The sequence below is a fragment of the Sinocyclocheilus anshuiensis genome, unplaced genomic scaffold, assembly GCF_001515605.1.
Source record: "Sinocyclocheilus anshuiensis isolate Anshui unplaced genomic scaffold, SAMN03320099.WGS_v1.1 scaffold207, whole genome shotgun sequence".
NCBI classification, from domain to species: domain Eukaryota; kingdom Metazoa; phylum Chordata; class Actinopteri; order Cypriniformes; family Cyprinidae; genus Sinocyclocheilus; species Sinocyclocheilus anshuiensis.
The window spans coordinates 1,698,354-1,723,661 of record NW_015551045.1 but is presented as its reverse complement, the minus strand read 5'-3'; the positions used below and the strand labels follow the sequence as shown (position 1 = coordinate 1,723,661).

The following is a 25,308-nucleotide window of genomic DNA, read 5'->3' as shown; positions in this document are numbered from 1 at the left end:
AACGTAAACGAAAACCAAACTGGACGCAAGAACAGCTTTTACTTCTTGCCCAACTGGTTAATGAAAACAAGGATACAATCAAAGGAAAGTTTGGAGTTGGGATAACCTCCAAAACCAAAGGCAATACCTTTTTAAAAGCACATTATCGTCAAATGTTTCTAAAATGTTTACGTTCCGATGCAGATTGCCAGCAACAGCTATTTTAGGATCGTTTGTGATTAGTTTTAGTGACTCTTCACTACTCCTAACGTTTCACAGATTTAGGAGCTAGTTTTAGTGCTAAAATGCTTTGTGAAATACTCAGACATTTCAATACTGTGAAATACTAAAAATACATTTGTAGGCGTTTCCCTTTCAGACACAACGTGATTTACTAACGTTTGCGCTTGTCAATTTTCTAGTATTTGCGCCATTATTTAAAACCTAGTCTTAAAGCAGGCGGTAATTTGCGCTGCTCTTGGTAAATTGCGCTGGTCATTATGGAAATGAGATGTTGCGTTGGTGTGCTTTAATGTGCGCATTGTCAATAAATCACACGCAGGATTTTCCCCTTCCATCGGTGCTTTTATGGAATTGCGCTCTAATGCTAATCTGCCCTGTTTAGTAAATCTGTCTCTTGATCTAAAACTTTCAGATGACACACAGCTCATTTCTCCGTCACTGTAAGTTACCGTAACCCAACATGAAATCACGCAACACACGGTAGATGCGCATTTGTGCAGCAGAGCGGCTCTCTCGCGCACTGTATGACGTGACGGACGACTAGTTGTAACTGTGACATTCCTAATAATCAGTACTGAAGCACAGACTGAAGAAACAGGGGAAATATTCCTCTGAACAGCGAGTGAACTCTAGGAAGGGAGGCAGTCACCGTGGGATGCTTCTCTTTATTTTGTTCTCACATCAAGAGTTCAATTTTCCACTGCATTTATCTGTGATTGGATTGAGCTCATCTCTCCATACATTACAAACGTCAGTGGGAGGAGAGAACTGAGAAACCGAGTCAGGAGCAGATACTGTATAGGGCAGGACTGGTCATACTTTATTGATCTTCACTGCTTCAGAAAATGTGCACGTACAACACTAGCTCCAGCTCCTATATTCTTTCTTTCATTCTGTGAAGTACTCTTTAGCATACTTTTAAAAACAGTATATTATTATAGAAAAACTATACTTTAAGAAAAATAAGTGTGAATGGAATGGAATGTTCTCTGACACTTAATTGCATGTTATTTACAATTAAATGGAAACTTATTATATTTATATTAAATTATTATATTATTTATATTAAATTAATAATTTATTATTAATTTATATTAAATGCAGTTAGTTGAACTCAGAGACATTTCACCCAAAAAGTAAAATTGTCATAATTTAATCAGTTGTTCCAAACCTGTTTTGAGTTTTTTTTTTTTTTAATTTACAACCCCAATTCCAGAGTACAGAGAGAAACACATGGCCACGTGAAATCAGATAAATAAAATCAAATATAAACATTAGACGGAATAACTAACACTAAATGGAAATTACAACCCCAATTCCAGAGAAGTTGGGATGTTTTGTAAAAATGCAATAAAATCAAGAATCTGTGATTTGTTCATTCTCTTTAATTCTCTTAATTCTCTTTAACAAAAGTACAAAGAAAAGATTTCCAAAGATGCTAATGCCAATTTAGGTATTATAAATATGATCAATGCATCATATCACTATAAACAATGAGCACCTTTTGACTTTGCTTTGATTATTATATCTTCATATAATTTACCCTGTTTGGCTATTGCACCAGGGCCATAACCGCCAGACATTCAATGTGACAATACTTAGAAATGGCCAAATTATTGATATTTCTGATTCTGCTTTGCTGCACATTACTCAGCACTCTGATTGTTGTTAGGATGACAAAAAGTTTTAAAAGTTACATCTTTAGACTGGTCTGCCTTAGCAGTCAAACAGTGCTCGTCAATGTCAAAATTATTTAGATGGTCACCCAAATCAAAGACGGCAGATGTTACTGTTTACGGGAGCCAATCGCAAATTCCAGCACAGCACTACAGTTTTAATGGTGAAAGTGTGAGGTAAGATGTAGCTAAACATACCTTTAATATTTCACCACAGTTTTACAGTAGAAATGTTAAAGGACTGACAATAGTACTCTTTTTTCCCCTTACATTTAGCTGTTTTTAATTGAAAATATGCTATCATTTATGTGATTTACAATCAGATTTCCAGAAAAGTTGGGACATATTGTAAAATGCAATAAAAACTAGAATCTGTGATTTGTTAATTCTCTTTAACCTTTAATTAACATACACAATTTCAAAGAAAAGGTTTCTATTGTTTTCACAGACTAACTTAAATGTATTTTGTAAATATGAACAAATTTTGATTTTGATGGCTGCGACACACTCCAAAAAAGTTGGGACAGTAGGCATGTTTAACACTGTCACATCAACCTTCCTTTTAATTACAATGTTTCATTGTTTAGGAATTGAGGATACTAATTGTTAAAAGCTCACTGACCAACATAAATGTATTTTGTAAATATGAACAAATTTTGATTTTGATGGCTGCGACACACTCCAAAAAAGTTGGGACAGTGGCACGTTTAACACTGTGTCACATCAACTTTCCTTTTAATTACAATGTTTCATTGTTTGGGAATTAAGGATACTGATTGCTAAAGCTTTGCAAGCAATTTTTTTTTGTCCAGTCTCTTGAAACAAGGCTTCAGATGCTCAGCAGTCACTGATGAAAGTCTGGATGGTCCCTTTGGTCTTTGGGACTGAGAACTCGAAATCCATTTTTCCCAGAAACAAGTTGAAATGTGGACTCATCTGAGTACAGCACACCTTTCCACTGTGTTTTTGACTATCTGAGATGAGCTCTGGCCCAGAGAACCCAGCGGCATCACTGCATATAATGCATATAATACTTTCTTCTAGAGTAACAGAGTTTCAAGTTGCATTTCTTGATGCAGCAGCAGACTGTGTTAAGTGACAGCAGTTTTCAGTAGTACTCCTGAGCCCATGTGGCTATATTTAACACCGCAGCATGACGGTTTCTTATGCAATGCCATCTGAGGGCTCAAAGGTCAAGCATATTCACCTGAGCTTTCCTGCCTTGCCCTACGTGCACTGTGATTTCTCTGGATTCCCTGAATCTTTTCACAACATTACATGTGGTAGTTGGTGAAAGACCTAAATGCTTTGCAATTTTGCATTGCGGAATGTGATTTTTGATTTGTTTGACACTTCTCTCATGAAATTTGGCACAAAGTGATGAGCCATGATACAGCTTTGCTTGCAAAGACTGAGATGCTCCTTTTATACCCAAACATGATCCCCTCACCTATTACCAATTCACCTGCTTTCTGTGGATATTCTTTAACCTTTTCACTTTTATTTTGCCACTGTCCCAACTTTTTTGGAATGTGTTGCAGCCGTCAAAAACAACATTTGTTCATATTTACAAAATACATTTACGTTGGTCAGTGAAAACTTCGGAAATCTTTTCTTTGTACTTTTGTCAATTAAAATAAAAGTTAAAGAGAATGAACAAATCACAGATTCTTGATTTTATTGCATTTTTACAAAACGTCCCAACTTCTCTGGAATTGGGGTTGGAACAAGAAAATATATTTTGAAGAATTTTGATTAAAAAAAAAAAAAAAAAATATTATGGAAATCAATGGCTACCAGAAACTGTTTGGAAACTGTTCAACGGGGGGAGAAAAAAAAGACTCATACAGGTTTGGAACAAGATGAGGGTGAATAATTTATGTCAATTTCCATTTTTGGGTGAACTATCCCCTTTAACCCACTTAAATACATCTTTATAAGTAATTTCATAATTTTTCTATTATAAGTGTACTGCTGAATGTACTGACATGGATTTATGGTAATTTGAAATATGCACTAATAATTTCTATTTCTATTGACACATATTTAAATATATTTGTAATTACACATTTGAAATGACATTACAATTTAATAAATGTTAAATTTTCACATTAAATGCAATATTGAATCATTCTCTACAGTTAAAATTCTGTATAATGTATCTTCTTAATCAAAAAAACTAAACAAAAGATCAGTGAGTAATTAAATCATTGTGCAAAAACGAACAAGTTAATGTTTCTAAAGGTCAACGATTCTGATCTCCCATTGAACAAATCCTTCAGAGAAATGACTCATACTGACAAACAAAGAAGAGAGCCATTGCAGAAAAACTCAAGGGAAACATGGTAATGTAATAAACAGGACTTCAATTGTTTTATGTCTTATTGCATAACAATTTTATTTTATTTTTTTAAACAAAGACTGTGGCGTGACCGTTATGTTCTTAAGTAATGACAGTGAGATGCTACCTGAGGAGATCCATCAGAGCCGCTCTCCCTCGTCTTCCTCGCCAGCCTCTTCTTCTTCTTGTGCAGTGGTTTGGATTCCAGGATCATCTCCTCCAGCTCAAATGTGGGGTCGCAGTTTAGTCGCCGCCTCTGCCATCACACAAACACTCATTTATGTACTGTACAATGTGCCCATGAACAATTGAACATTTATTGGCAAGTACTATTTCCGTACTACAGTTACACCCTTGTGAAAAAGGACGATTAATTCTAGTGAATGTGCATTTATAGTGTACTGCAAATCTTAAAAGTATTGTTTTTTTAAACTGTACTTGCAGATAATGTAATATTAACGTAGTTATTTAAGTGTATATAAAGACAGTACACTTTCATGACAATTTTAATACACTTTTAAAAAGTGCACTGTAATTTTTAACTTTATACATTTTAAATGACGTTTCTAATTCTACACTTATTTTTGTGTCGGCTAACACATTAAAGGGGTCATGATCTGAGAAACCAACATCTTTTCACATTGCACTATAAAATTGCCATTGTACTATAAAAATATCCTGTAAGTTTCGGAACTCAAAACTTTCTTGTTAGTCTAAAAACAGCTTATATTGAAGGCAGTCTGCCAAAACAACAGCTTGTGGAATGTTCTACTCTATGATGTAATAGTGTGGATAAACACCGCCACTGCAGAAGAAGATCAACGTGCTTTGACATCATTGTCTGTTTAGCCCCACCCACCGATTCTACAGCACTGCCTGTTTAGCCCCGCCCACTGATTCTACAGCATTGCCTGTATAGCCCCGCCCACCGATTCTACAGCACTGCCTGTTTAGCCCCGCCCATCAATTCGCGCATAAGCTCTATTTGGACACGACTAGTTTTACAGGGGGTCGTTAGAGAAATTTGTGTTTCACAGATGTACTTTCCAATTTTAAACCCATCCGAATCTGCCACATCTGTGTTTTTCTCACACAACCTCTGTAATAATTCCAGAGCAAATTATCTACTGTTTTATGGCAAACTCTAAAACAAAAAAAAAAAAAGTGATGCTCTGAGAAAACTAAATCCCGTCCGAATGCGAACGTCTGTGATTGCAGACGAGATTTTTTCACAACCCGTTTCCTTGTGTGTTTTGGCCAACGTGAACTACCATAGACACTCTTACCGCACATTTTTTAAATGTTTGCCTCCCGGAAAAGAAATAAAATTTTTTTTTATAAAATCAAGAGCCAAATCAAGTAAACTGTTAAGACTGGCTACTGTAATATCAGCATCATGTAAGATTACTCACGTTCAATTCTGCACTCAATGACATAATGTTTTAATTACATATGTACCTTTAAGAAAAATTAAACATGGTTTTACTACAAATAAATAAAAACATAAAATAGTTTAACTAAAGTAACCACACATTAACCATGGTTTTGCTCTACTAGCCATATAGCTTCACCATATTTGTAGTAAAACTGTGGTTATACTATGGTAATTAATCCGAATTACTATACGCATAGCACGCATGCAGAACGCGTGATCTCTGCAATGCCCAGATATACAAAACAGACCCTCCCACCTCTGTAATAAACACGGAGATGTTAGTCCCGTCCGAATAGGGCTTCAGTGTTTACGAGAGAGGCGAAAGCGCAGGTCTACGCAGAAACCAATCAATAAAGATACTCCGAAGACAACAAGATGCTGTGCAGTGCCAAGTTAAAACAGTGTTTGCATCGTTTGCATGTTTACAGTGTTCACGTTCTGATAAGGGGGGTTAAAAACAGGACATTAAATAGCTTCTACATCTAAATTATGATGTTTTTTGATGTAAAAATCTTGATAACGTTATAAGTGGACCTCAAAGAACTGTACAAAATGAAAAACAAAAGCACTTTAGTGTGTTTTTTGATATTACATTTAAAATGAATATATTTTAAATGTTCTAAAATTGCAGCTTTATCATTACAAATGTGTAATTACAAATAAATATAAAATGACATTAAAGCAAATTTTAGTTTACCATAAATGGTTGTTGGTACATTCAGTAGTTGTCTTATACAGTACAGCGGCCCTAAAAAGAGTTCAGACACTGACATCACACTTCAAAATGTCTACATGTCATCACATTAGATATGCACAGATTGCAGAATATTTAGGTAAGTGGCTAAAATAGTGCCAGAGCTTTTCTCAGATCTCAGCCAGTTTTGGAATTTATCATTTTTACAGTGCTTTCCAAATGGCATAAATAATGCTTATGGTCACTCTGAATTGAGAACGATCACCACAACCAAACAGAAATGTTCAGAACAACATTTAAAAAAGGCTTCTTAAATGTATGTTTTTGTAGAGTTTAACTGATGGACACTTTGCTCCCAAGATTCACTGCATGAAACCTCTTCAGTCCAGACCAATCATCATAAATCTGCACGAGGTTTGCCAAGCATAGCGCAAATTAAACCAGCTGAACCTGCAACTCTGTAAGCAGAACATTGTGAAAACCCTCAATCGTTGTGGTTTTATGAATGTCTTTATTATTGTGAACACCTGAATTTTTGATATTTAATTTTTTTTATAAAGACTTACTGCTGTTATTATACTGTAAATTTATACGATCTGTAGTGAACAGTGTAGAATTAAAAAAAAAAGTTTTATTAATTAAATGAATATATACAAGATTGACATTTATTAAGATCAAACAACACAAAGATTGCATTTAAAAATTTCTCAACATTCTTCAAAATATCTTTTTTGTGTTCAATGGAAGAAGGAAACTCATACAGGTTTGGAACAAGATTAGAGTGAGTAAATGATGACAATGTTCATTTTTAGGTGAACTGTCCCTTTAAAGCATATCTCAGTTCAAATCATTCATATGGAATATGTGCATTTCTCTTTATTCGCAGTGTGTGTGTGTCTAATATACTTACATCAGGGAGGAATCCAGGTGGGATTTGTTTGTTAAGCACAGCATCCCAATTGACATCAGAGAGGTATTCCAGGTCCTGGAGCTCCGAGAGACTGGAAATCCTCTTCTGAGCGTCTACACACAACAGCTGACAACAGAATCAAACACACTGCATGTTTCATACGCCACTAGATCATGACTGATCCTAAACATGACTGTAATTATCAAATAAATAAAGCATGACTACAGTGCTGTTTGTGTGATTAATGTTACCTTTGGTAAGAGTGATTTGATCCCTGTAGACCAGGCGGCGGTGTAACAGGGGTGCGCTTTGTGGAAAGTCTGCAGTATCTCATTGGCTGGTGTGTTGGCGCGCATGATGTACGGCCTCTACAGAGGTAAAGCCGACAGTCAATGAAACATCTATTTCTTGTTCAGTTTGATTCTCAGCAGATCATGAGCAGGATTAGTAGGATTTACGCTAGGGCTGGGCAGTATGACGGTATCGTTACCGCGGAATAAAGTGTCTATCGTTAGAGATTTTGCTATCTCCGCGGTATGCAAATATATCTGCGTACGTAAAAGTTATATACACCTTGAAGTGACAAGGAAACATGCATGAATGAGAAAATAAAGAGTGGGACGCACTTGATAGTTATTAAGCGCAATAAGCAGTGAAAACTGACACACAGCAGAAGTGCGCGCACTGAAAGCACCTCTCAGACAGCATGTGATCGCAAAAACAGATCTCTTTCGTGCTTGAATGGTCAAATACGCACACAATTATGTCAAAATGCCCGTTGTGTGGAGTATTTGCGTAAACACAGTCGGTTATGTGTTAAATAAATGTAAAAACCGGATGTGTATCAGTATATTGGATCCGTGCAGTTGGTCTTAAAGGGACAGCAGTCTAATTTACCTGCTGCTGTCTGTGTCATTAATGTTAATCACTCCCTGCACTTGACTGAATCACTTTTGGATCTTTAATCAGAATCAGTTCATGTTTGATTGATACAGTGAAGACTATGCAGTGTTTTATTTATACACTTCATTCAATTTCTGTAAAATTTCTTACTACATTTTAAATAAAGCTACTGTAGCCTACTGTAGCTGAATAAATTAAAAGTTTATTTTATATTTATTTGTGCTATTGTGTTTGTAATTTGCTTCTTTTTCTTATTTTTAATAACAAAAAAAAAGCTATATCGAGAAATATATATCGTTATCGTGAAATAAAATTTCTCATACCGTGAAATAAGATCTTGGTCATATCGCCTACCCCTAACTTACGCTAGCTAATATGGCTCACCATGTTCTGAATTGGTTCTTGCGCTAATACTGATCTCAGATCAGATGGTTGAGAGACCCTCACCTGTCCACGGAGAAGCTCATACGCAGTGATCCCTAAAGACCACCAGTCCACTGCGAAAGAGTAACCCGGGCGTGTTCCCTCGAACGACTGGAATAGTTCTGGGGCTGCAACAACAGACAAGACAACAGCAGATTATATGTTTCCAGCATTTTTACTCCAATAAAATGAATGCCAATTCAACAAATTATATCAATACTGTTATATATCAGTAATGATATTCATACATGTTTAAAAACATTAGCATGTAAAGTACTTGATTATAATTTTAACTGTAGTTCGTAATTCAATATTTCATTTAAATCTCCACAGAAGCAGAGTGTGGATTCCAATGCGATGCTTCAGTTTTAACGGTGCAAGAGAACAAGGTAAGAAGCTGCTAAATATTTAATAATTTAAAACTAATATCTAGTAATGCAACCTACTCAACTATTTTTCCTCAAATGTTCTTGTTTTAAATAGAAAATATGCTATCATTTACATTATTCATGTAATTCATAACTGAATGTATTGAGATAAGCAACATTTTGCATTTCGACAAATTACAATATGCTGTGAATGCAGCATTAAAGCAACCGTCTGTATTTTTTTTTTACCTTGAAATATGAGTTTCAAAATCTTTTTGATGGTTCACTGACTTCTAATAAGGTTTCGTTTCAACTGTGAAAACGTCTTACCTGTGAATTTAACATAACTGTACAATTGTTAATGACAGAGTAAAAAATATAAGGAACCTTTGACTGACGTTGTGTTAAATCGCACAAATAAAGCAGTGTTAAATAGAAGTACGAAAGCTCTCACCCATGTATGGTTTTGTCCCTGCAATAGATGTGGCTTTTAAGTCCTCCTTCACAATAGCAGCGATGTTAAAATCTGTCAGGTGAGCGTGACCTGCAAAGAGATAAATGCTAAATAAAACCATATACTGTACACAAGATATGAACACAAATATAAGCAAATAAAAAAGATGCATTTGCTTTAAACGAAAGTGATTACACTGATGCTAATGCCAGAGATTGATGGTCTCATGCTAATTGCATCCCTATTTGCATACTACCAAGCATTTGTTTTGCTGGTGATGGGAAAGTACTCACTGCTGAAAACATGGGACATACTACTACATCATGAAATCAATGGATGCAAGGTATATAATATCTGGAGAAAGCTATTCTTTAGCATTGCCATTCATCTCAATGGCATTTGCTCCGTTGGAGCAGGACTGGAAGTATGTGACATGCATGATGCCATCTTGTTTTCTAGCACTTAGATTTCTGTCCTTTGTTTTTTTTTTTTTTTTTTTTTGAGGCAATCACCTCAGCTGTGTAACTAATTAAACGACACACTGACAACACCGAACAATGTGCACAGTCCCAGTCCTTCTCTAGCTGTTTTGATCTAACTTGAGTCATAAGCATAATTCAATTTCATGCTTTTAAGAGGCTTCAAAAGACAAAACAAGCAGTCACTGGCAATGTCAACTGCAAAGCATGTATTATAATATAATTAGCATCCAGCCGCAATATTCTAACACAGCATTGTTTCACACGTCACAAATTTAACACAGCAAACACTCTGGTTTCATAACCCCGGGTAAAAAGCGGTCCTAACCCTGCTTCTAAATTACAAGTGTGAAACATTTCTTCACCCGGGGTTAAAAGCAGGGTTTAGAACTGCGATAACTTATAAGTGTCTTAACATATCACATAAATTGACCTTTTAATAACATGGTGATTTTTGTAACAAAAATTAAATCTAATTTGGTAAGTTACACATTAAACTCGTTGAAAATGGTATAAAAGTTTTTCAAAAGAGTACAATAATTTGGCACATGCTAAAGAGTAAATATTTTTAATATCAACATATTTTCTCCTGTTGATTAATCAAAGTACATTATGAGGCAACTGTTTTGTATTACAAGTTTTCTGAAATGGTATGTTTAAAAATATTCAAATGTTTAATTGTCTAATTAAGTATTCATGAATTTGCATACATTTCCAGAACAGAAATCAGAACATTGGATAAAGCCAGGTTAAAAATTATTGTTAAAAGTGTTAGGAATAAAATGGTAAATATATCAGGGTGAATTACATATTAACAAACCCCTCTGAAAAACCTGCAGAATATAGACAGAAATAAAGCTGGATAGTTTGGTGTATGAATGTGCAACTGAAATCTCTTAAGATTTACGGCTCAGTCAATGAGAAAAAACTCAGAATTGTAATTGAAATCTATAGATGCTAATCAATCAAGCGTAATAAAATAAACACTTAAATGTGTATTTTGGATAGGGTTGCAAAAAGGTGGAAAATTTCCAGGATTTTTTTGGAATATTCCAGGGATTTTTGGAAAGTTTCCGGAAATTTACCGGAATTTTTTCCACCCCCCTTTGCAACCCTAATTTTGGATGCTTTTTTTTTCTCCAACTAGTCTCAAATTTGACATGTTATGAAAGCAAAATAGCCCAATATCTCAAAATTGACCACTTAATAAGAATAGAAAAAAAAGTTGCCTTAAACTAGTTTTAAAAATATTTGTAATTTTCTTCATCTTAGTAAGTATTCATGAATTTGCATACATTTCCAGAACAGAAATCAGAACATTGGATAAAGCCAGGTTAAAAATTATTGTTAAAAGTGTTAGGAATAAAATGGTAAATATATCAGGGTGAATTACATATTAACAAACCCCTCTGAAAAACCTGCAGAATATAGACAGAAATAAAGCTGGATAGTTTGGTGTATGAATGTGCAACTGAAATCTCTTAAGATTTACGGCTCAGTCAATGAGAAAAAACTCAGAATTGTAATTGAAATCTATAGATGCTAATCAATCAAGCGTAATAAAATAAACACTTAAATGTGTATTTTGGATAGGGTTGCAAAAAGGTGGAAAATTTCCAGGATTTTTTTGGAATATTCCAGGGATTTTTGGAAAGTTTCCGGAAATTTACCGGAATTTTTTCCACCCCCCTTTGCAACCCTAATTTTGGATGCTTTTTTTTTCTCCAACTAGTCTCAAATTTGACATGTTATGAAAGCAAAATAGCCCAATATCTCAAAATTGACCACTTAATAAGAATCGAAAAAAAGTTTCCTTAAACTAGTTTTAAAAATATTTGTAATTTTCTTCATCTTAGATGCACTTATTTTTCCTTAACTTTGATTCATATTTTGAAAAACTGTGGTGGCAAGTTTGGCATCGCATTATAACAGTACAACATTCTATTACTGTACATACAGTCCAAAACAGCAGCAGCTTTGTCTCACAGTATAAAGATTGAAACAGCACCTTCTAAAATCTATTTCTTCCTTTCTGGCCTAATAAAACGGTTTGGCTTGATTTGTGGGGCAGTTCCTCAACTCATTCCTGAGAATGAGATGACACTGAGTGTAGCGAGCTTCGGAGGAAATAACAGTAACTGGAGTGAGGAGGCCTAAGTCAGCCGTTCACCTTGATGAAGATCTGCCATCGCCGCAGGGCACGAGCGAACCGGAGCAGATGCGACACACAGAAGGAAGAGGGTACACGGGGTTCAGTTTCTCTAGCGTATGTGTATGTGTGCCTATATCACAGAGAGAGTAGATGCTGTGGATGTGTGCAGTGTTGATATGAATGTAAAACACCTTCATGCAGCAGCTGCATTATTTACACACCGACAGAGGTCATCAGTGATAAGGAGAAGACGAAAGAGTTTCCTGCAGAGCAACAATCTCATTTGTATGCATAGCTATTCCGTTGCAGTCTTCTGTTTTTAAAGGAGTCGTGAGTTAAGAAATCAAGTCAAAATGATATTTTGACATACTATAAGAGGTTATTGTAGTACAAAAACATCCTGTTAGTTTCAGAACTCAAAATTTCCTGATAGTTCAAAAACAGCTTTTATTGAAATTAGTGCTGTCAAACGATTAATCGCGATTAATCGCATACAAAATAAAAATGTTTGTTTACATAATATATGTGGGTCAAAGACGAAAAAGGGTGTAAATAAGTGTAATACTGCTTTAAATTGTTGCTGTTTAATTTAATTGTATTGTTGTTTTTGTTTTTCCGAGCAAAAATTAAATATCATACATTTTCCCCTGATTTACAGAAGAGAGCCACTAAAATGGCATTCAGTGTAACAATCTTGTCAGGCATATTTACAACAAAAATCAATTTATGACATATTAAAAGACTAATTACTTTCACCCCAAATACTAATCAGTTGTAATTTTACATTTTTAAAATTTGCCATTTTTCAGTAAGACTTTTTTACTAATTTAAAACACAATCAAATTTAATATGCTCCCTTATTCTTTTATATTTTTTAACATGTACATCTCAGAATAAGCATGTTGTTTGAATTTTTACATAAATATTGTGTTACACTGAATGACAATGTAACATTATTTCAACCAAATTTTGACATTTTATTCTCCAAAAACTAATTTGAAACCTTAAAAGTAGACACTTTACTTACATTTAATGTGCTTTCTATGGACATATAATCACTTTTGTACATTTCTTTTGATGCGGACATCTTAACGTCTTTGACCCATGTGTGTGTACTGTGTATATTTATTATGTATATATAAATACACACACACATGCATGTATATCTTTCAGAAAAATATGTTGTTTATATTTATATATAATATAAATTATATGACTATAAATATATACATGTAAATATTTTCAAAATATATACTGTATGTGTGTGTATTTATATATACATAATAAATATACACAGGACACACACATATATTATGTAAACAAAAACTTTTATTTTGGATGCGATTAATTGCGATTAATCGTTTGACAGCACTAATTGAAACCAAGCTGCCTTACTAACTATTAACACGCAGTAAATTAGGAGTTTATTGAGGCAAAAGTCGCAGTTAATAGTGAGAATTGGAGCTTAAAATAAAGTGTAATAAAAGGCAAAGGAGGTAATGTACCTCTCATTCCTCAGGGAGTAAAACCCGACTGTCCTGTGAGCTGTGGAGAGCACCTCCTCTAGATGTGAGGTCTGCAGGAGTCAGCACTTTCCAGACACCCTCCAGGGATTAAAAGCAGCACTGCTGTGTGTCTGTAAGCTGAGCGAATGGCTTTAAAAAGCATTTCGACTGCCAAATGTCTGTCAGGTTTTCACTTAAAAGCAAATGGATGTTTTGGCATGGGCTTGTTATAACATACACCAAGTTTGGATCTCAATACGCCAAACCGTTGCAAAGATACAGCCTCACATCCATTTTTGCGTGCTTTTCGTCAAATTAATTTGTGCGTTATTCGAGAACGGTTTGACGAATCAACATGAATTCCTTTACTTTTTGCCAGCATGGTCTGAAGATGATCTGAGCCAATTTTGGCGAAAATCAGACAAACCGTCCAGGACGAGTTCGAAAAAGTAGGTTTTTCGAACTATTAACAATAGCAAAAAAACTAAACCTTACGATTTTTAAATTTTGGTGTTCATTTGACTCAGCATGAGCCAAGGATTCAGATGAAAAAAAAAAGAATTTTCCTTCTGTGCCTTATGGTTCAAAAGTTATTAGCATAAACATGAGAGAAAATTTGGACAAGTGGTGGCGATAGAGAGCTTGAGTCAGAGACTCCAAATTTGCTATGGTTAATGTTGAGACTGTCCTCTATCAGTGTGCCAAATTTCATAACTTTCCCGCAAGCGGTTCTATGGGCTACCATAGACTTCCAGTGCGGAAGAAGAATAATAATATACAGAGAATATTTAGAGAAATTACATTATTGGGTTAAAGAATTGATTAGATATTTCAAAAAGGCTTTAAAACTCAATGTATTGTTTATTTTGTTTCAATGATATTGCACGTAAGCCACAGCAATCCATTCAATCGAGTTTGCAAATCTCTCTAAAAACACGGTCTTGTATTCTGTCTGCACTATTTTAATTGTCGGTTCATGTACATATATATATATGAATATATCATGTACACACATATATACACACACTGAAAAAAATTATACTAAATGTTTTTAAGGTAAGTGGTTGCAAACAATTTATTTTAATGTTGAAAGTTAGTCAACTAAATTTGTTTATTTAAATGTAGCTAAAATACATTGATTGCAACCACTAACCTTAAGAAATTTAGTAAATTCAATGAATAATTTTTTTCAGTGCAATGTGTAAATTTGCAGACCTACTGTATATCAACCCACAGAAACAAAATATTCCCTGAAAATTGAGTTAACTCAGAATGAGTTTGAATTGGAGAGGCATTAAGGGTCGTAAAAGTCTGTGTCAGAGCCACGGGAAGTGTTTAGTGCTGTCTGGTGAAAACAACAGATCACTCTTTCCATCACATTCTGTTTTCACAATCTGAATCTGAAACAACTGCTCTGAGACCACTGACATAAATCTGTACAGACAGAAGCAACCTAGATCAAAACAGAAAACCCCACTGATGTTCTTGAGCACGGGAACAGATGTCTAGCTGAGGCACTTTAAAGGACAAAAACTGTACACTGTAAAAATAAAGCCTCCAAAAAGGGGTTTTCGCAGCAATGTCATAGAAGAACCATTTATGCTTCCTGAAATAACCTTTCAGTGAACAGCTCTTAAACCTCTGGGCCTCTTTATTTTTTGGGTCAGACTTGGTTCTTTTGCAGTCTAAAATACCAAGTCTTTTGCAGTCTTGAAATGTAACTTTATGTATGTATGTATGTGTGTATTTATTTATTTATTTATTTTCAGGAAAATCAATCTATTATATTTTTGTTCAATAATATATTTTTTTATTATTATTTATAATTCTGAGGGAATTTTATAAACGGTAATTTTTTACCGCAAAGGTTCCCATTAAAGAGCAGGTCATATGGGTTTTTGAAAAATATCTCTTTTGCAGTTTATAACGTAGCTATCCTTAAATGAAAACAATCTGCAAAGTTGTTAATCAAAAAAGTGCATGATAAATATAGATATTGTCTCTCAAAAGAGAGAGTCGATTGCTTAACGAGTCGTCACATTTTCGAATCTTTTGCCTGTTATCGGCTGACCTGCCCACAAACACTTCCGCTAGTTAGTGTGTTTACATCATGTTGAGAAGACACTGTGTTCAAAGATACCGCAGAAATACAATTCAAACCTTTTGTTGTGTGCATTTCATTTTTACTAAGGACTGCTTCTCTAATCTTGGCTTTTATCTTAGTTGGCTTCTTCTATCTTCTTCATTTGGACTAACAAGCTCTCCGAAGCACAACCTGTAAGTACGATTGATACGTTATGTGTACATTTTCAACTGAGTGCTCAAAATATCAAGTTTTTGTGCTAATATGTGATGTACACCTAGTGCAGCTTTAGGTTTCCAGGTAAAGCACGATATTACTGTCTTACTGAAATAGTTCTGATAATCCGCTGTGAACCCACTATTTCCTAAGAATGTGTTGATTAATGTAGACTGACGTTGTTCTAATTACTTCGTTTAATAATAAAGAATGTAGTGTAGCACACAGACTTTATAATCATTGTGAAATTGCGTTCTGTGTTCTGATTAAAAGTTAAAACAATCCGAACTTGCTTGGAACGAACCATTTAGAAATCATTGGCAAATGATTCTAATATTAAATGTATATTCTGAAAAAATTACAACGTTTTCTGACCTTAGATGCATTTAAATCTGTTGTAGGGGACTCCAACACAATATTAGGACACTTTAAAATACCATATGACCTGCTCTTTAACATATCCGAATCATGATTTTTTTGTGTTCATATAGCTAATGTGACAAAAGTCACCATCCGATAAAGCTACTATTTAAATTTTTTTTAAATGTAACATTTTTCAATCAAAAGTGACCAAAGAGGCCCAGAGGGTTAAAATAACCATTTTGTCTTAGTGTAAAGAACATTTAAAAAATCTAAACAACCATTTTCCACTACATAGTAGCCTTTGTGGAATGGAACATTTCCATTGATGTTAAAGGTTCTTCATGGAACCACAGATGCCAATAAAGAACCTGTAGGTGATGTTTGTCTCCTTTAATGTTAAAGGAAACATATAGGTCTGAAATGAACCAGGCTCCAAAATCCAATGGGTTGTGCCATTGTCTTGTTAAAGTGTGCATGGATCTGCGACTTCCAGTCCAACAAAAATAGACCATTCAGGTATCTTTCTTTCAACATGCGCACCAATTTGGATAAAATGGAAACTGGGATGCAGGGTCAAAATATACACAATAAAAAGTGCCTAAAATTTACATTTTGCCGATTTTCAGATACTCTTGATGCAAAGTTTCTAATTCTGACATTGATTTTGGTTTGGCTCTCGGCTTAGCTCTTTAATGAAGATTGTTTTAGAAATCTCTGTGGAGAAAATGAATGCTTCCAGAACCAAAGCTACTGAAAATTGCATGGCTATTGTTGATTTCCTCACTAAAGAGTGTAAGAGAAAAAGTGAGAAAAAGTAGAGGTAGAGAAAATTCACTGGCCCTCCCTGTTGTCTTCAACCACCTGCTGTTTGTTGTTGTTTAGAGACGGGGTCATAACTATCTTCACATTAATATTCCCCTGCCTATTATCATACTGATGAAAAATTATGCAGGTTGCTTTTTCTCCCTGACAACACCGGTTATCCAGACCAATGTGAAGCATCTGCCATGAATAACCTTCAATGCCTTTCTGTCACCAGCGTTATCACTCAACAAGTCAGAAAGAGAGAGAGTCAGTCTGAGCAATAGTAATAATGATGCTTGTCCTAACAAGAAGCACTAACAGCAGACGTGATGGTGATTTATAGTATCTTTAGGACTTACCGTGCTCATCCAGCAAAATGTTGTCTGGCTTAATGTCTCTGTGAACACATAAATAAAGTTCAGTTAGGACAAACCTTCTGCTGACACTTCACTTTAACAATTCATCTGGATACAGCAGAAAACCAGTAAAGCATCACATTAACGTGTCAGCTGTAAAATGAAGAGACGCTCGTGCCAAAAAGAGCAGCGTCACTGGAAAATCTGTGCAGAAGATCCAGAAAATTAGTCCCATACGACTACAGATGACAGTCACAGTGTGCTTTGAGGCATGGAAGCTTGTTTCTGCCACTGAATAAAAATAAAAAAGGTAACTGCGAAATACGAAAGTAACCAAAACTAATAAACAATGACTGGCAAGTTATAGTTAAGCTAAATCAGTGAGAACAAATAAACATTTCCATTAGGGTATGATATTTTCCACCTTAAATCTTCCAGGGACATTTTTTAACCTTTATAAGGGCAAATTTTCTAACCTTATTAAATGTATGCATCATCTTTCATGTAATTTCATGTATTTATTCAATGAATGCAATTAGAATAAAAAAATACTATAGGGCTGATATTAATCAAATTAAATCAATCAACAAAATCCATCTTTGCACTTCAGATGCTGCATCCGAAGTGGAATTTAAATGCATTCACACAGACTGTTTAATGCAGCTCAGAGATGCCATGAATGCATTTACACGGCAGTTAAAAACCCCCAACTGCTCCCCGGGCGCCGCAGCAAAAATGGCTGCCCACTTCTCCGGGTGTGTGTTCACGGTGTGTGTGTGTTCACTGCTGTGTGTGTGCACTTAGGATGGGATAAATGCAGAGCACTAATTCCGAGTATGGGTCACCATACTTCGCCACGTCACGTCACTTTCACTTTTCAGTTACAATTGCATAAATGTTATATGATATTAGCGTTTTAAATATAAAATAGAATGAACATAGAACTATGAAATGCTACTTTAAATATGAAACTAAAACCAACAAGTCACTGTCTTAATGAGTGAGTCATTGATTCACTCATTCAACTGATTCGTTTGAAACAGCTGATTCATTCAGGAATGAAGCAAGTGACTTTCTGGGGCCGGTTGTATAAACTGTTTAGACTAGTCTTAAAAAGTTAGTCATCTAATTTTTTTTTCTTCAAGACTGGTCATAACTTTTTTAATTCAGTTATGAAACGGTAAATTGGTTTTATTTGTGTTGGAAAAATAAGACTGATTTCCCCTTGGCAACTGCTAGTTGGTCAAACTAGTTTTTAAGACACAGTCTTAACATGGTTGCTAAGTTTATGCAACTGGCCCCAGATTTCAGAACCGCATACTTGAATACTACTACTCTCACTATTTCTGCCATGAAAAGGTATACTAAAATTAGTAAGCGTAGTCAACTTGTATGCAGTTTCGAATTTAGCCACTGTCTTTATGAATGGCTTATTGAATCATTGACTCACTCGATTCATTCAAAAACGTTGAATCATTCTGGAACGAAACTTTGCAGGAAGGCTTCTTGAAGCGTCTTGGAGACACAGTTCTTCTGGATTGAGTCTGTCTCAGTTTGTTCTGTTTCTTCATGTTCTTCCAGACAGACTGATGATGATCAGATCAGATCTCTGTGTGCAGCACTTGCTGCTGTCAGACAAAACTCTCACTGGATTATTACAATTAATTGCAAAATGAATGTTTGGAAATATAAACTGATATTTCCTACTGACACACTACAGCAAACGATAGAAATAACTGACTTAAAACCATTTTTTAGCTGCTGAAAATACTAGTGTTCTAATCATTTTGGCCACCACTGTAGACAGCTAGAGAGCTCACTAGATTTTGAAACAGAGCTGGCTGAGCGATAACATTTAAAAGCAACAAACCAAAAAGACATTTCTGCACTTTAATTTTCCACTAATTTGGAATCCATAGACCAATTAACGTCAACTTTGCATATCAAAGCGAGGAGATGCTGTTGACAGTTCACAGGTGTTCTCCACAAACAGGTGAGCTCAGGAGAGAAAGGTCAAGCGTGTTGAGTTTAATGAGCTGACATTTGCACAGAGCTACTGCATATCAGCAGCACACATTATATCCAAAGATGCTGCTCGTCATGGCAGCTACTGGATGGTTTCCTGGGCAACAGGTGTCAAGGTAACCTGCCTCCAGCCAGTTATATGTGCTTTTCATCCAATGGGCAATTACTATGTTATTAGTCATGTAAAATGAGTCTGTTTACAGTTTGCGAACTGAATGTTTACGAACAAGAGGAAACTTTTTCAAGCACGGATTTTACGGGACATTTCAGAGTGTCTTTTTTATTTTTACTTTTTAGTCTATGGTCTCTAGTGCAGCTCAACCAGGCCACGCCCCCTTATTTGCATATTATGTGGGCGGTAATTATTTAAATGAGTGACATTGTGACTTTTTTATGCTTAAACAGCAACATTACACACTAAAGTTGAAAAACTGAAAAAGCATAATAGGACCTAGGACTGGACAATAATTCAGTATCAATATATATCACAATATATATTTTTTTAAATAACGGCGATATGATTTTTAAACACATTTCCGATATTTCGATATACATTACCAGTGTTTCCTATACATTGATTTATTTGTGGTGGCCACCACAACTTAATTGAATAAACATGAGCGCCTCATGTTTCAAAATCAAAACGCGGCGTGGGTGTTTTATATGAATGTATCTCTGAAGGGAACCGACTGTTTTCAGAAAAGTTTTGATGGCGTTATCATTCATCTGATAAAGTAGCGTTTATGAGCGGAGCGCTGCTTTGTATACAGCCGTTACCAGGGAAACCGCTGTTTCTGCCGCTCCAAAAGCGCCTCCTGCTGGCAGAGAATGAATTTGCATTTTCAATAAGGTCCTTTAGCAACACGTTTTTGTTGTTGCTCACTCTTTTTTTTCTGTTTTCTGCAGCAACTCTGAGCACTTTTCATATTCTTTATCCCGGCTGAAGCACATTTGTTTCAGTCTAAGAATAATCAGCCTATGTACAGTTTAAAGTCAAAGATATTAATATTATTAAGGTGAGTCTGAGAGTCTTATGTTTATTTGACAGCGATTTCACATTTCTTGTTTGTATGAAGGCTAAATACAAATAAAAGTTGAACATTCATTTATTTGTACTGTTTTTATTTCTAAAATATCGTATAGTTTTATAAGAGGAGGTTTCATAGACTTGACAAATTAATTTTTTCAGAAGTTTGTAGGTACAGACATCCGTTGTGGGTGTTCTTGGCAGTTCTTCTGAGGCTTTTTTAAAAATATATTGTTCATATCGATATCGGAATTATATCGTATTGACAGAAATTAAGAAATACATCTTGATATACATTTTGGCCATATCGTCCAGCTACCCCTTCTTTACATTGAGAGGCTGCCAAAATGAGGCATACAATATCAAATATTGAAATATCAGTAACTCTGGTCATCTTTCAGCAACAGCTGTCAATAGTCAATAGCCATCCCGTACCGTTATGAAGCTGCTTTGAGTTCAGTGACTTGATGACAGTAATACTCATTACTTGTCAATTACATCTAAAACCTCTTGGAGTTGATTCACCTGTTATAAAAGTGACGTGGGAAGTCAGCATGAGTTCTTCCTCCACAGCTCACACACCTGGCCTTCCTCAGAGCTCAGTGGCAATGTTATCTGACCACCCAAATCCATCCACCGACTTTTCTTTCGCTTGACTGCTCCAACAACCTATTAGCAGGATCTAATGGCCTCATTACATCACATATCATGATGAGGGCTGTAAGTGAGCCGGTCTCCTGGTCACCGGATCCCTGCTGAGATACTCAGCAACAGAGGGACAGCTAGAGACCGACACACAATCTCTTCAATAAACCCTTTGTGGGCGGCTCAATGTTTGCTAGTGGTGCTTGATGAAGAGAGATGGCTGATTTTCAGCTTAACTGGACTAAGCTGGACATGTGTTACCCTTTACTGGCCTTTTGTCCACTAAAACCAACTCCATGATTAGAATATCCAACCAATATTTTCACTATTAACTCTATATATGTGACCCTGGACCACAAAACCAGTCATAAGTGTCAATTTTTCGAAATTTATACATCATTTGAAAGCTGAATGAGCTTTCCATTGATGTATGGTTTGTTAGGATAGGACAATATTTGGCTGAGATACAACTATTTGAAAATCTGGAATCCGTGGGTGCAAAAAAATCTAAATATTGAGAAAATCATCTTTAAAGTTGTCCAAATGAAGTTCTTAGCTATGCATATTACTAATCAAAAATGAAGTTTAATGTATTTACGGTAGGAAATTTACAAAATATCTTCATGGAATATGATCTTTACTTAATATCCTAATGATTTTTGGCATAAAAGAAAAATCGATAATTTTAACTCATACGACATTTTTTTGGCTATTGCTACAAATATACCACAGCGACTTAAGACTGCTTTTGTGCTCCAGGGTCACATATTGCATATCGGCTGTTTTTTAGTACTTATAAAGCACATATTAAAGGGGTCATATGACCCATAGTGGGGTTATTTTCCTTGGCAGATGAAGAAGAAAATAATAAAGAAAATAGCCGTTTAAATTTGGTTTTAAACCTAAGTCATTCAGTATTTATTCAACGATGCTCATTTAACTCAATTTTGTTTAACTGTATAAGCTGCAGGACTGTTTATTTGCCATATTTTCTGCGCTTTTCTCGCTGACATAAGCCCTATTCGCACGGGATTAGTATTATCTGGGGACCTTGTGTGATTTTGAAATTACCCCCCCCACATCTGAATTTAGTGTGGTGCATTTGCACGGGATAAGCGAAGTCTGAGACTGTACTCGAATTTCCCGCTTTTCAGCTTTCTCTTTCTGCAAATTGTATGGTGTAGCGATATGACAGCACCCAAAATACTATCAAACACTCCAACGCAGCTCCATTCTTCTCGAAAGATGGATAATAAGGCGCACAGGAAACAAAAACCTCGAAAAATGATATACGACCCACCAAATGCTGGCCAAATCACAAAGATGTCGATTCGCACGGGACTAATATTATCACAGGACCTCGATGTTCGGCGAAATATGGTAGGTCATTTGCGGGGGAATTTTTACTTTACAAATTTCAGACATGGCCGATTTGCACAGGATTAAGATCACAGACAACCTCCGCAATTATTACAAATGACTGGAGGTCACCCCGTAATACTAATCCCGTGTGAATAGGGCTATACACATATACATGTTGTTATACAGTTTCAGAGTTTTTGCATTTACAGACCTGAGCTCACAACCTCTGCCATCTTTTTATTATTTATTCTAAAAGGGACAATGCACATTAATTGACATGAGCACTCGGCCAGTTATGAAAATGTGCCAGATTTGGCCATACAGGCTAATTTTCATCTGCAGTCCCTGGCAGGATGATGGTACAAAGTATATGCCTATAATTAGTAAATGATATGACCATATGGTGCATTAAACATGAAAGAATCCTGTAAAAGCACATGCCAGTAAACATAAACAGAAGCATATTGACACACACATAGTCTCAGTAATATTTTATACTATTATTTAAGAGTTGCATCTTCTTTGGCATCTCTTTATAAAATAGTTTGTGGTTTTTGCGTGTTTTTATAGTAAAGGGCTGCTACTGACTAATAACCGCTGACAGTTTGTCTCTTCTAGTGTTTTGTTTCGTACTGATAGATTGGATGTGAAAGGCAAATGCCAGTCAGCATGCACTAAAAATGTGCAGTTAGTGTTTTGATTTTATTTTGATTTCATATAAACTTTAATATGACTCAGGCCAGTTCAATGTTGATTCAGTTCAATTCGCCAAAAAGTGTTGATGTTGCAGAATTCATCAGTTAAGAAGAAATTCAGCTCAGTTCAAGTTTAGTTCTCATCCGATATGAAATATATAATTTATCTAACATGTACATTAAGTGTAAATTATTTTAATGAGTTTGCATGACTTTCTTATAATCCTAAACGCAACTCAAACATCAGTTTAGAAAACGAATCCCATCTGAATACTGCAAATGAAGAATGGATTTGTTAGTGAATGTTTTGGTCTTTCTCACTCATCCGCCAAATCCTGTTTTGAAGAGCCTCATCTCTTAAGATCTGTTAATTGAGCAGCACTCTAGCGTTAATAATTCAAGTAGCCGTGAGCAAAAAAACAGGGTGTATTGTTTTCGTCTCAGGAGCGCAGTGGGAACAGGGGTGTCCGTCCGATACTGTATAACAACATACTGCTATTAAGACAACATAACAAGACTAGTTAGTGGGCTAATCTTAGTGTAGTTAAAAAAAGTACAAGAGGCAGTGCTGTAGTTAAAGTTAAAGGCTCTTGCTTGTGCAATAGAGTATGTTTTCATTAACAAAAACGGTCACACTTTATTTTAATGTACAATTCTTGCTATTAACAGACCATCGACTTAGTTAGTAAGGAACTTTATTCATGCCCTTGGGGAAATTTTGTTTCAGTGACTTGTTTCAATATACGGTTCTCACAAAAGACAATACAACATAAATTTCACATTAGAACAATACAAATTTCACAGCACTTAATCAACAAATACCAATACTGAATGAGACTTGTTCATTTAGAGAAGGGGAGAAAAAAACATCTTTCTTACCTATCTTTCATTTAAGAACTTCACTGCCTGTCATATAAAATATTTTTTCCCCCTATTTTTAAAAAACACGGGTACCTAAATCTTCTACCTGAAGGCAAAAGCTCAAACTCATTATACAGTGGGTGCCTATTATCAGATATCATTTTCATAGCGTTACCAAGACATCTAGTCGGATAAATTTGTTGTAAACCCATCACAGGGATACCAAGTTATTTACTTGCAGTACTTAACATTTTCCTGAACAAACTCTTTTGTTCCACCGTAACATTCCCGAACCAGCAAATAATACAAAAGGTCAATACACTTTCAATAAAACACCTTTAACAATGGAGGGCTTACACTAAATGACACCATCTTCCTACGGAAACATAGTCGTTGTTGGCCCTTTTTGTTCACAGAGCCAGTCCATTTATCCCACCTCAATTTGTGATCTAAAACAACTCCAAGGTATTTATACTATTCTACCCTCTGAATCCGCTCCCCTGTAATAATGGTCGCACTCGTGGAGGACTCTTTCCTAAAATCAATACACATTTCTTAACTTTTTGAAACATTTAACTTGAGATTTGATACATCACACCAAGAAACAAATTCATTTAAAAGGGTCCATGACTGTTCTCATCCCCTTTAAGGAGACTAACCAATGCAGTATCATCTACAAATTTTATTAAATATCTCGCTGGACAAGTACTCCTACAATTGTTTGTGTACATAATAAACAGTAAGGGTGAGAGGACACACAACGCACTGGATAGCTGGCCAATCAGAGCACACCTCGCTTTTCAGACCGATGAGCTTTGTAAAAATCGACGTATTGACGAATTGACATCCCGTGGTAACTAGGAATTACACAAGCTTTCAGTCTGGATCCAGCCCTTAGAAAGACCTGAGATGACTGAACACCTGAGAAGAGATGATGCCAACCACACACACTCATTGAACTCTGTTACTTAAAAAATCCTGCAACCACAAAATCACTCCTCCATCTAGAGAGAAATCTACAGATAAACTTTCAACCATAACAGATGGCACAATATTATTAAAAGGGGTCATATGACGTGATTTCAAGTTTTCCTTTCTCTTTGTAGTGTTACAAGCTGTTCGTGCATAGATAAGATCCCTAAAGTTGCAAAGACTAAAGTCTCAAACCCAAAGAGATATTCTTTATAAAAGTTAAGACTCAACCACGCCCTCCTAAAACAGCTCATTTAAACATGCCCCCACATGTCTACGTCACTGTGTGGGAAGATTTGCATAACACCGCCCAAATGTTCACGTAAAGAAAGAAGGC

At 35.5% G+C, this 25,308-nt stretch overlaps 1 protein-coding gene across 1 annotated transcript in view; it reads right to left on the bottom strand.

Annotated features, from left to right (window-relative positions):
• Window positions 1–25,308, bottom strand: part of LOC107661787 (serine/threonine-protein kinase 32A-like) — a 50,517-nt gene that overhangs the window by 5,015 nt on the left and 20,194 nt on the right. The window contains exons 5-10 of the mRNA XM_016451554.1: window positions 17,388–17,425; window positions 9,427–9,516; window positions 8,629–8,732; window positions 7,530–7,646; window positions 7,279–7,404; window positions 4,367–4,495 (exon numbers count right to left, since the gene is read on the bottom strand). Coding sequence (XP_016307040.1) covers window positions 4,367–4,495; window positions 7,279–7,404; window positions 7,530–7,646; window positions 8,629–8,732; window positions 9,427–9,516; window positions 17,388–17,425 — 604 coding nt within the window. The remainder of the gene's footprint in view (window positions 1–4,366; window positions 4,496–7,278; window positions 7,405–7,529; window positions 7,647–8,628; window positions 8,733–9,426; window positions 9,517–17,387; window positions 17,426–25,308) is intronic.